We start from the raw sequence: 11,030 nt of genomic DNA on the forward strand, positions 1-11,030 counted from the left end.
CCATTTTTTTCCCATACGAATTCTGTCACAAAAACTCACTCCTGAATCCGAGGGAATATTTCATTCAGTATTCAGCCTGTTTGGCCAATTGCAATTCAATCGTTATCTGAATACAACATTAGAAATGTTTTCTATGAACAATAAACTAGTAATGATCAAAGATTAGGGAGTGCGTTCGATGTCACCAGGCTCTCTCTCCTTTGCCAAGTTGGTGATGATGTCATCCGCCCCTGCAAAATCTGCGCCGGGGGATGCCAGATACGCGTCCCAGATCCATTCATTCAACGTTGTCCCATACAATCTCGACTCCAATCCGTATAAAAAGTGCGTTCTTCCGGCCACGTTGAACGCAATGAAGAGATTGAAAAAAGGGTTTAACAGGTCAAAATCATCATTTTATTTAGAACTATTTTTTATAATGTTCCGGGACTAAATAATACAATAATAATACATTTATATAGCGTCTTTTCCCAGTGGTCCAAAAACGCTTCACAGAAGGGAAATTATAATTACAAATTGCCTAACTATGTCCATTAAAAATAAGATGTAATTCATAAAAAGTACAACAACAAAAATATAAATTCAATGTTCCATGTAAGCCCGCCAACATCAATACACGAAACAAGAAGATATAATAAACATGCATGATCATGCATTTTACTAGAGTATGTCTATATGATCTCTATGCTGAACCTCTTGTCCTTGTCAGACTGATTATCAACTTGTGGCAAACTTTTAAAAGACTAAAGTACTACGTGAACTGAAGTAAGTTTGCTACCAAAGAGACTGCGAATCGCTTAAAGCACGCCAATAGAGATTATATATTTGCTAAAAGGGGGACTTAAAATCCGATCAAGTATGACTTTAAAAAACTCAGATGGAGACCGAAAACCAACAACAAACTTAACACGCTGAGTCAAGCCCCTCTTATCCAGTCTTTGATTGGCTACCGGCGGCTTTAGTTTTGTCAGTTGAATCCTTATAATGGAGTGTTTCTTTGTGGCTTCACAGTGAAAACTTTACCTTTAACTTTTGACGATTGAATGTCTGACGTCGCTGCAATTCTAACTCTTCCGAAAGAACATTGCATACTCCTCAACAATTTTTTTATTTCGTTTCTCAGTTCTCTGTTGAAAGCTCCATAAAGTATCGGACTCATCGCGGCGGAACTTCCTGCCATGGCCGTGTAGAATACATAAACCGCACGAGAAGCAAAAAACTGACCATAAAATACCCCTAGCAAATCAATGACAAAAAATGGAGTCCAACAGATTGTGAAGGCCAACACTATAGCGAACAATATTTTTGTGATTCTTATGTCATTGGCTGATATTCGGCCATTTCTGGATATCCCTGTTTCTGGGCGTTTCTTCATTTGCGCCTTGTGCCTTTTCACTTTACGGTAGATCTTGAAATAGCAAAAGGAAATTATGACATATGGCAATTGGATATTGAAAAACCCAGTGAGGAGAGCGTGGGTCAGGTTTAACTTGCTCACATCAAAGATGCAGATAGCTTTGCCGGGGTGAAACTCGAATATATTACCTTGAAGTGAATAAGACAGTGGAAAGTTACAAGCCAAGATCCACGAAGCAACGATCGATATGAAAACATTCCTCTTTGTAAAGTACCTCCGATGAAGGTTCGATTTGAGCATGATAAAATATCGATTTATTGCAATTAGCGCCATGGTATAAATTGACCCCGTCGCTAGCATTGCCGTAGCGAAACCTTGAAACTGGCAAGCTGCCTCACTAAATGTCCATTTTCCCTTAATCGCTACATCGGGAAGAAACAACAATGTATAAAGAGATATTAGCAAATCTTGGAAGCTCAATGAAGCTATGTAGTAGTTTGAAACTGTTCTGAGAGATGAAGTCTTGACGATTATCAATCCAATGAGGAAGTTGCCACAAAGTCCCGTCAATCCCACTAGAAGCAATACGATAAGTTCTGTAAAGATCTGAGCTGTACTTCGCGATGCAAGTTCCACAGATAAAACTGCTTGTAAGTCCAGCTTGGTTTCATTACCCGCGGACATCTCTGTATTTCAGTTTCTTCGAAGCAGGAGGATCTGTTTTAGGGTAACGAAAGGAAGACAAATACTGAGTCATTTTCACTGAAGCAAATATATGGAATTTAAATCATGTTGGCTACCTTCAAGACCATAGGAACGCATTTCCAACCGCAGAGGCCCAAAAGATAACATCGATTTGTAAGGCTTAATTTAAAGGGTTTATTCTGGATTCTGAATCCGAGTCTGGGGAATCCTTCCCGGAAAAATATGTTTCAATACCATCGGGAGCATTTTGAAAGGCTGGGACCCAGTAATTTGACGCCAGTTTTAAGCCATATTTAAGAATCTTCATATTATTGCTTGGTGTTTCTTAAGGGAAGATTAAAATCTCCAAGACACCTATTTAACCTTCCTCCCCCTGGGCATTATTTACCCCGACATTTTTCAACATCGCCCGTCCCGAAGGTCGGGCATTAGTCTACCCTCGGGCGTTTGACGGTCTCGTTATTTTCACCCCCAGTACTGGTCGCTTCGGTTCACTGAAAACTGTTTACACACGCATAGAAACGTACTGTGGAGAATGTTCGCCTCCAAGATAAACAGTGTTCTCCACACTCACGTTTGGTTTTAAAGGATTTATTCAACTAATTTGATCTCACAGTTAGTCACCGTTTCTCAACTCACACGCGTTCTAAAAAGTAACAATTTGACACTACTATTTGTACAGTACAAAGCGTCCTGGATCACGTAGCGATTTCCGGCGTCTATCAAAAGGCTACTAATGATTGGTTCCTTCGAATCACACTACAAACGATCTTATTTCACGATAACAACAATTACTCAAATGCTAAAATAATCAAATCTCACACAAAACACAATTAGCTTCAGTCTCCAACACCCTCCCCCCATATGATTTCCGTTCAGGGAACATATGTTCTGCCTTGAGACTGAAGTGTCACAATATCTTAAATTTGTATAATAAAACAAAATGTTCAAAGTTCTATGCTCGATACTTGATTTCTCCTCACTACTCAGTCATTCAGGTCTCAACGAGTGTATTCATCCTCGAAGAGGATAAACACAAGAAAACATAAACATTCAGAATAAGAAACTAATGTTCAAACAAGTTGATAACATCAATGAAGAAAAGAGTTCACAGTTTATGGTTCGTATTCCGCAAGGTCCTGAATTCTAGCTCTAGCAGCAACTGCAGCATCCCGTCTAGTTCTCGGCCTGAATAGTGGAGCGCTTGGGTTCAGGTTTGCTGTGGGCGTGCACGTAGGTGTGTCAGCAGCTCTATCACAGGACAGCTCAAGTGGGTAAAGATGCTGTATAGGGCGATCAAGCACACTGTGAGCGGTCTTCAGTTGCACTGCGCGGATGACGCCGTCCTTTCCGGGATAGACTTGCTTCACTGTGGCCAATGGCCAGGTACCACGATTTTTGGTTTCCGTTTTCACGATGACGACGTCTCCTATCTTTGGCTGGAACGTTGTCACTTTATGAGTCAGGTTGTGCCTCTCGCGTAATGCCGCTACGTATTCTCTCTGCCAACGGTTCCATAGATTATCCTTGCAAGTGTTAAGATATTTGGCTCGTCTGCGGAGGCCTTGATCGTTGATTCGCCATGTCTCTTCGTCTGGCAACTGATTGGTGCGTTGGAAAAGGAAGGTTGAGGGGGTGAGAATTGGTAGCTCAATGTCATCTTCCACATAACTTAGCGGCCGTCGGTTGATCTGCGTTTCGACATCGAGTAGAACTTCACTAAGTTCCGCCCACTTTAGAACACCTCCCCCAATGACTTTATACATAGCGGACTTCACTACGCCAATCAAACGCTCGAACTGACCTCCCCACCAAGGAGCTCTGCTCAGGTTGAACTGCCATACAATATCGTACTTCTCTAGGAGTCCCTGCAGTCGCTCGTCTTGTCTTAGTTGGCGAAGCCATTTAGCAGCTTTGATGAAGGTCTTGCCGTTGTCTGAGTATATCTTCCTTGGTCTGCCACGTCTAGGTATGAATCTCTTCAGGCAGGGAATAAACGAATCTGTTTCCAGATTGGGAACAAGTTCCAAGTGCACGGCTCTAGTCAGACTGCAGGCAAATAGGGCGAGATAGGCCTTGCCTTCACGATTAGCGGTCTGCCTGTAACGAATGGGTCCGGCAAAATCGATTCCTACCACTTCAAATGCTGTCCCTCCTTGAGTTCGGTCACTGGGTAGGAGGCCTGGGGGCGGGGCAGTTAGTGCATTTGCTTGGAACCTTTTACATCCCCAGCAATCTTTCCTCACTGATTTCACAAGGCTTCGCAGCTTAGGTACCCAGTACTTTTCTCTCACTGCTGCCATAGTCAATCCTACACCACCGTGGAGGGTCTCATAGTGTACCTTCTGAAACAATTTCTTGGTAAACAGCGCTTCAGAAGGCAGGTATATAGGGTACATCCCTTGGATTCTGCCACGACACTCCACTAGGCCTTCATGGTTGACTTGTAAGTTAAGCTCTCTTTGTGTCTGCTCGTAGTGGGGCGTTAAGCGATCTCTTTTCTGCACGCGACAAATCCACTTCTTAGTTACTGCTTCGATCTCTGCTGTAGATAGAGGACCGGATAGTTTCATGTGGCTTCTACAGTTGTGTGCGAATCTTGCGATCCAAGTACCTATTCGCAAGGCTTGACGCAAATTATACTTCTCGAGTAGCCGGTCCATGTCATCAGGGACTTCTTTTGTTAGAGTTGTGTTGAGTACTTCACGTATCATCTTAGCTTCTTCCTCTGAAGCTGCCGAAGCGGATATCACTGGATTGGGGGGCCACTTCTCTCGGTCTGACAGCCACTCAGGTCCCTTCCACCACAGTTCAGTTGTCTTCCCCCCTCTGCTTCCCAAGTCAGCTGGATTATCTTGAGTTGGCACGTGCCTCCATTGGATCTCTGGGCGCTGATGAATTTTGTTCACTCGGTTTGCAACAAACTGCTTGTACTGGCCGTTCCCACAGATCCAATGGAGGGCAACTGTACTATCCAACCAGGCGTAGACTGTTGGAGTGGGTAGGCCATCTAATGTATTTCTCACATTCGTCACCAGGTTAGTGGCCATGTGGGCTGAAATGAGCTCTAGGCGGGGTACTGTAAGGCCCTGTTTGGCCAGGCGACCCTTGGCTGCGACAAGGCGTTGCGTAGTTCCGGCCTGTTGCCGCACCACGGCGTAAACTGTGGCGCCTACTCCATGTGTGCTAGCGTCACCAAACGCGTGCAGTTCCAATTCCAATACAGGTTCGCGGTGGTTCACAACGGGACGGGGTACTGTCTCTCCAGTCGGTAGCGTATTTTTCCACTTTATTACTCTCTCCATTAGAGGTCTGCTTAACTCAGCGTCCCACGGTAGTTTTTGGTTACAAATGTCGCGGTAGATCATCTTCCCTTGCAATGTCAGGGGTGTCACTAAACCCAGGGGGTCGTATATCTTAGCTAGCTGCTTCAGTACTTCTCTCTTTGTTGAGGGGGTCTCGCCCTGAGGAAAAGGGACAGTAAGCGTATCCGTTGTTTTATCCCATGGCAATCCAAGTACCTTGGAATCAGTCGGCTGTGCACCCAGCTGCTGCTTAGCGAACGTCAACTCGTTGCTGACTTCTTCTGTATCCCGGCAGTCTTCCAACTCAGTCATGTTGGAGCTCCATTTGTGTAAAGTAAACTTCGCGTCGCTAAATATCTCAATGGCACAGTCTTTTCTCTCTTTGGCCTTTTCCAGGGTCAAACCACCACTCAGAAGATCGTCCACGTACAGGCTTTTTCGTAGACTTTCAATCATTTCGGGCATTGCGTCTTTCCAAGAATCCATATGCTGTTCGATGACTCCTCCCAAGAGGAACGGGGAACATGTCAACCCAAATAGTGCTCGGGTAAACCTGTACGTCTCCAAATCAGAATCTTCGTTCACTCGCCAGTGAAAGCGGAGGGCATCACGTTCTTGTTCTTTAATTCGAATTTGTAAGAACGCCTTTTGAATATCACCAAATATGGCTACAGGGAAGAAACGCTGGCGGACAAGGACATCCCACAATTTGTTCTGAAGCGCAGGGCCTGGGTTTAAACACTCGTTCAAAGATGGCGCATTAGGGCTGGCTCTCGCAGACGCGTCGTAAACCACTCTTAGTTTTGTGCTTGCAGCGTTGTGGCGTACCACAGGTTTGTGAGGGATGTAAAATTCTCTCCCCTTGACTTCTTCTGGTGCAGTTTCAATGATGTTAGTTTCTAATTGTTCCCGGATTATACCGCCATAGTCGTCGGTGAGATTGTTGCGCTCAAGTTTCTTGATCAAGGTAGAAAGGCGGCGTAAACTTCCCTGTTTATTTGATGGCAGAACTGGATGATTGCCTCGCCAGGGTAGGCCCGTTTCGTACCATCCCTCAGGTGAACGTTCGAGCTGTTCCTTAAACTCTGCGTGTACAACGCCCTGGTCATGCTCTGGTGCGTCTGCTAGCCCCAGGATGTCAAGCCTGCAGAGGTCCTCATAGTCACTTTGGGATGTTTGCGTCAGCAACATTGTGTTGTGGTCAAACTCTGATCCAGGGCTTATAATAAACCATCCAAGTTTTGTTTTTTCCGCCACCGGTTCTCCGTCTCTCCCGATTTGAGGCTTCGTATTGGTTTTAATGCGTGCATATTCACCACTTCCTAATACGACATGTACCGGAAGTTGCTCCTTAACGTCACTGTCTGCGATTTTGACTCCCTGTAAATGCGGATACTTGTCTATCAATTGTTCGTACTTGGGGTTGTCAATTGATAATAGCTCTCCTTTATTAACCTTCGTTAGTTTCACACAGAACTGGTAGTTCCCATCCAAAGATTCCACTACGGTATCGTACACTTCCAGTTTCGTGACTTGCGAACTGATCAGCATGTCTACACGTTTTGTTTTCGTTTCGCATGGTGTTTTCTTTAGTAGATCCAACAGCTTTGCAGATGCATACGAGCTCCCCGCGCCGGTATCTATCAACGCGCGACAAGTTATCCCATCAACTTTCACCGTCACGACTGGCAGAATGCCTTCATTGTTTTCACTGGCTGTCATCAACGTCTGCCTCCCGCTGTCTGTTTGGTCTCGATCACATATCGAAGTATGGTGACGTTTACGACAGTGCTGACAGGTAGCCCTGCTAAAACATTCTCCAGCGTGATGATTTGGTGTTGCGCAATTGAAACAGAGCCTTTTCCTTGCGAGAAATTGTTTACGCTCGTCCAGAGTTGAGATCTTTTGGCACTCAGATGACTTGTGGCTTCCGTCACCACAATAAACACATTTGCTAGGTTTACGTTCTTGGCCTCGTGCTTGAAAGAGCTTGTTCGAGCGCTCTCGTCTGCGATGAAGTTGCTCCGATGTTTCTCTTTCCATTGCCTTCACGTCGACCGGGTTTCGTCTTGTCCACAGTCTCACCGCCTCTGACAACTGGGCGAAATCCCACTTTTCCCAGTCTGGATCCATTCGAACCAGATCTCCACGAATTGCTGGTAATTTGTCCAACGTCATCGGTACGTTTCCATTCACTTGCTCTAGTTTGTTCATCGTCTCCAATGCCTGGACGCAGTACGACAACTTCTCGCTAAACTCACTTATCTTCTTAGGATTCGCGCTCGTGATAACTGGGAGATCCATGATTTCCTTTACGTAAGCCTTAACTATTTCTGATTCTTTTCCATATCGGCTTTGAAGTATCGACTTGGCTCTGTTGTAGCCTTCTGAGGTAAACGGCAAGGCTTCCACAGCGCTTTTAACCTTCGATCCAAGCAACCCACACAAATAAGTGAATTTATTAATGGATGCAATATCTGCTTTGTCGATCGTCTCCGTGAATTGACCCCAGAACCTTGGCCAATCCAAGAAAGAGCCTTCGAACCTTTCAATTTCGATCTTCGGTAGTTTCGCCGATGTTTGTTTGGATGACGCACCTCCCTGATGTTCTTGCATGAGGTCAGCCTGAAGCTTAATCTTCCTCTCATGAAGTTCCATTTCAAATTTCAGTTGATCTTCTCGTGCAGTCATCTCGTCTTCACGTTTTCTGTTTTCGAGCCATTTGCGAAGTCGGCCAACTTCCTCGTCCGCTTTAGACAGTTGAAAATCGACCTCGGCATTCCACGAGCCTATTTCGGAGAGATCTTCCTTTGCTTCGATTTTCAATGCTTCTAAGCTGCGCTTTAACTGGTCGGCTTCAGAGATCGTAGATCTGAGTGCTCCCGAATGTCTCTCGATTGCGTCTACTGTTCCTGAACTTAGTACTTGCTCCGTTCGCTTGGCATGGATTGCCAGTTGTGTTAATTTTGTTTTCAGTTTTCCCTTTGTTTCTTCGAGTTCCATCTTCTGTCGGCGTTATGTTAAATGGAATTCAGGACAAAATAATACTCACACTCCTATCGGTAGTTGTCCCGTCGGAGGTGCCACTTGTGGAGAATGTTCGCCTCCAAGATAAACAGTGTTCTCCACACTCACGTTTGGTTTTAAAGGATTTATTCAACTAATTTGATCTCACAGTTAGTCACCGTTTCTCAACTCACACGCGTTCTAAAAAGTAACAATTTGACACTACTATTTGTACAGTACAAAGCGTCCTGGATCACGTAGCGATTTCCGGCGTCTATCAAAAGGCTACTAATGATTGGTTCCTTCGAATCACACTACAAACGATCTTATTTCACGATAACAACAATTACTCAAATGCTAAAATAATCAAATCTCACACAAAACACAATTAGCTTCAGTCTCCAACAGTACTAAACAACTTCAAACCTATCATACACATTGTTGCTAGCACAGGGACGAATTTCGTCAAAATATTGCTTTCTATGTGCCTGTTGGTCGTGTTAAGTCCGCAAGTTATGGTGGTAAAATGTACAGCTGCCATCGGTGGATTGGGACGTGTTCTCTTACAAAAACTGTGCCAATTCATCTTCCAGGGTGGAAATAATTACCATTTATAGTTACTTCTGAGTGCTTACAAAAAGCTGGTTCCACTCATGTTTACTGATCTTTTTTGTTACGGAAAGTAAGATAAGCAAGCTGAAAATGGGATATCTTTAATAATTCATTGCTGACTCATGTCATTTTTTATACACGCAAATACTGCCAGGAACTGCCGATTTAGCTTTTTACCATTTTTTCGATGAATTAAAACATGAAAATGGAAAGGTATAGAAAAAAAAAGAGCGATTTTTATAATTAGAAGTACCGTATAAATTTTTTTAGCTGACTTGTTTAATTTGCTTGCGTGAAAAGACTCAATTCGAAATATTAACTAGTAATGGTCAAATTGAAGGAGTTTTAGCCCAATATGTCTGACGAAGAGCTTACGCTCGAAACCTCTTTACGATGGCCAAATTACCGCCTTATAAAAACCAAACAATGATGTCTAACATCTCAGTGCTGCGAGAAAGTTTTTCATTACTTGCACCGGTCTCGTTATATATGATCAAACGAGCAAGCTGCGGTGTGGCGCATTCAATTAATTAATTTTATCAGATGCTGATTTGGTGATACTTTACTTACCTTTTGAAAGTCAGTGTGCCTTCCGAGCCTCCTTGACAATTGGAAGCTTAAGAATTAAATTAAATCATCTCGATATCCGTCTTGTATTATAAGCATTTTTTTTCATCAGTGTCTTCCTAGACCTTTTCTCCGTATCATATAAATTTTTAATTCAGGAACCTGAACAAAATTACTTTTATCTATTTAATTTAGGACCTGATGTCACTGTGATGCTCAATCATAAGCCGAGACAAAAATAAACATTTCGCCGTCCACTCTGTTTTCAGTGCACCTGTCGTGTGCAAATTTGTGCGCTTTCTGACTGAGAAATTAAAATTTGATTGAAGGCAAATGTGATATTGTGTTTGTGTTTCTGCCTTGAACCAAATAAAGGAAAAGCTTGGTAAACTTGTAACAAAAAGAAACGTCACGGAGTAATTCACAAGTATTTAGTTTTCCATTATGTTGCCGTTGACAACTTGTCATTGTGGAAACATTGTCGGATCGACTGAGGTGTGTTCCGACTTGTTGTCAATAAGGGAAATATTCAATGGATTCAGTATTGCGGTTGACTGAGGCCATTTGTAGACTTGACCATAAAATCTGGTCCATTCTTGGTGTAATTCACAGTGAGCCAAAGATCGACCAAACACCAGGGTGGGGGAAGAGGGAGAGTTAATTGATCCAGATAGAGGAGGTTCACGTCCTGGGGGGAGGGCCGAAGTAGTCGTTACTCAGGGAGAAAATTTGAAAATGATTTGAAATTCATGTAAAATAGAAATGATCAAGTGTGATAAGAATTTTCAATTCAATACGGCCAGCAACTGAAGACCGCCTGTTAGAGTTCCGGCTACGCAAGGCTTCTTGGCTTCACCCGGTAGCATTCGTTTTCTATCTCATGAATCTCTCCACGACTGGTAGGAGTCGACGTATTTACAAGCTCAGACTTGTCTTAACTTGTCTTTGTCTTAAACATACATAAACCCTGAAGAAGAAGAAAGGCCGTGCCTTTCGAAATATTGGAAATATACACTTCCTTGACCGTGAATTCAGCCTTGCTTTTTTTAAAAGATTATTTGTTCTATTAATTTTTTGCTGATTAGATCCTTCACTGCAGGATCCGGTACTTTTATTTTGTCAGTTCTTGCAAATGCAGGTAATTACTGGTTTTTGGCAACTTGCCGGATCTTGTGTTTATATGAGCCGGAATACTGAGTCAACTCTCGCCTGACCGACACCTCGTTAATACATACGGACACCAGGATAATACGGACAGTAGATAAATCTCGGCAAAAATAAATTACAGACGTTTGACTGAAATAAATTCCCGCTATTAAGGACACTAACTCGCGGCCCCGAGTCCCGAGTCCCGAGTCCCGAGGGTGTCCGCAATAAAGGGAGTTCGGCCTGTAGTGAAACTGTGCGCGCTGGGGATTTCCCACGCTTACCGGGACGCTTATCGTGCAACTCCTATGACAACACCCTTCTGTTACACG

At 43.6% G+C, this 11,030-nt stretch overlaps 2 protein-coding genes across 2 annotated transcripts; both read right to left on the reverse strand.

Annotated features, from left to right (window-relative positions):
- Positions 1-389: 389 nt before the first annotated feature.
- LOC146471909 (melatonin-related receptor-like) lies at positions 390-9,799 on the reverse strand. Its single transcript, XM_085120853.1, has 2 exons — positions 9,556-9,799; positions 390-2,074 (listed from the first exon to the last, which is right to left on the reverse strand). The coding sequence occupies exon 2, from the start codon at positions 2,039-2,041 to the stop codon at positions 980-982; it is 1,062 nt and encodes a 353-aa protein (XP_084976979.1). The 5' UTR covers positions 2,042-2,074; positions 9,556-9,799; the 3' UTR covers positions 390-979.
- LOC146471910 (uncharacterized) lies at positions 2,596-8,774 on the reverse strand. The gene has a single exon (XM_085120485.1). It carries the CDS (start codon positions 8,368-8,370, stop codon positions 3,178-3,180), a length of 5,193 nt encoding a protein of 1,730 aa, XP_084976611.1. The 5' UTR covers positions 8,371-8,774; the 3' UTR covers positions 2,596-3,177.
- Positions 9,800-11,030: the final 1,231 nt, after the last annotated feature.

The sequence above is a fragment of the Pavona decussata genome, unplaced genomic scaffold, assembly GCF_977016875.1.
Source record: "Pavona decussata unplaced genomic scaffold, jaPavDecu1.1 SCAFFOLD_102, whole genome shotgun sequence".
Lineage (NCBI taxonomy): Eukaryota > Metazoa > Cnidaria > Anthozoa > Scleractinia > Agariciidae > Pavona > Pavona decussata.

Bases quoted from the DNA above. Each gene is read 5' to 3' on its own strand.
- LOC146471910 (XM_085120485.1), bottom strand. From the start codon at position 8,370: ATGGAACTCGAAGAAACAAAGGGAAAACTGAAAACAAAATTAACACAA.
- LOC146471909 (XM_085120853.1), bottom strand. From the start codon at position 2,041: ATGTCCGCGGGTAATGAAACCAAGCTGGACTTACAAGCAGTTTTATCT.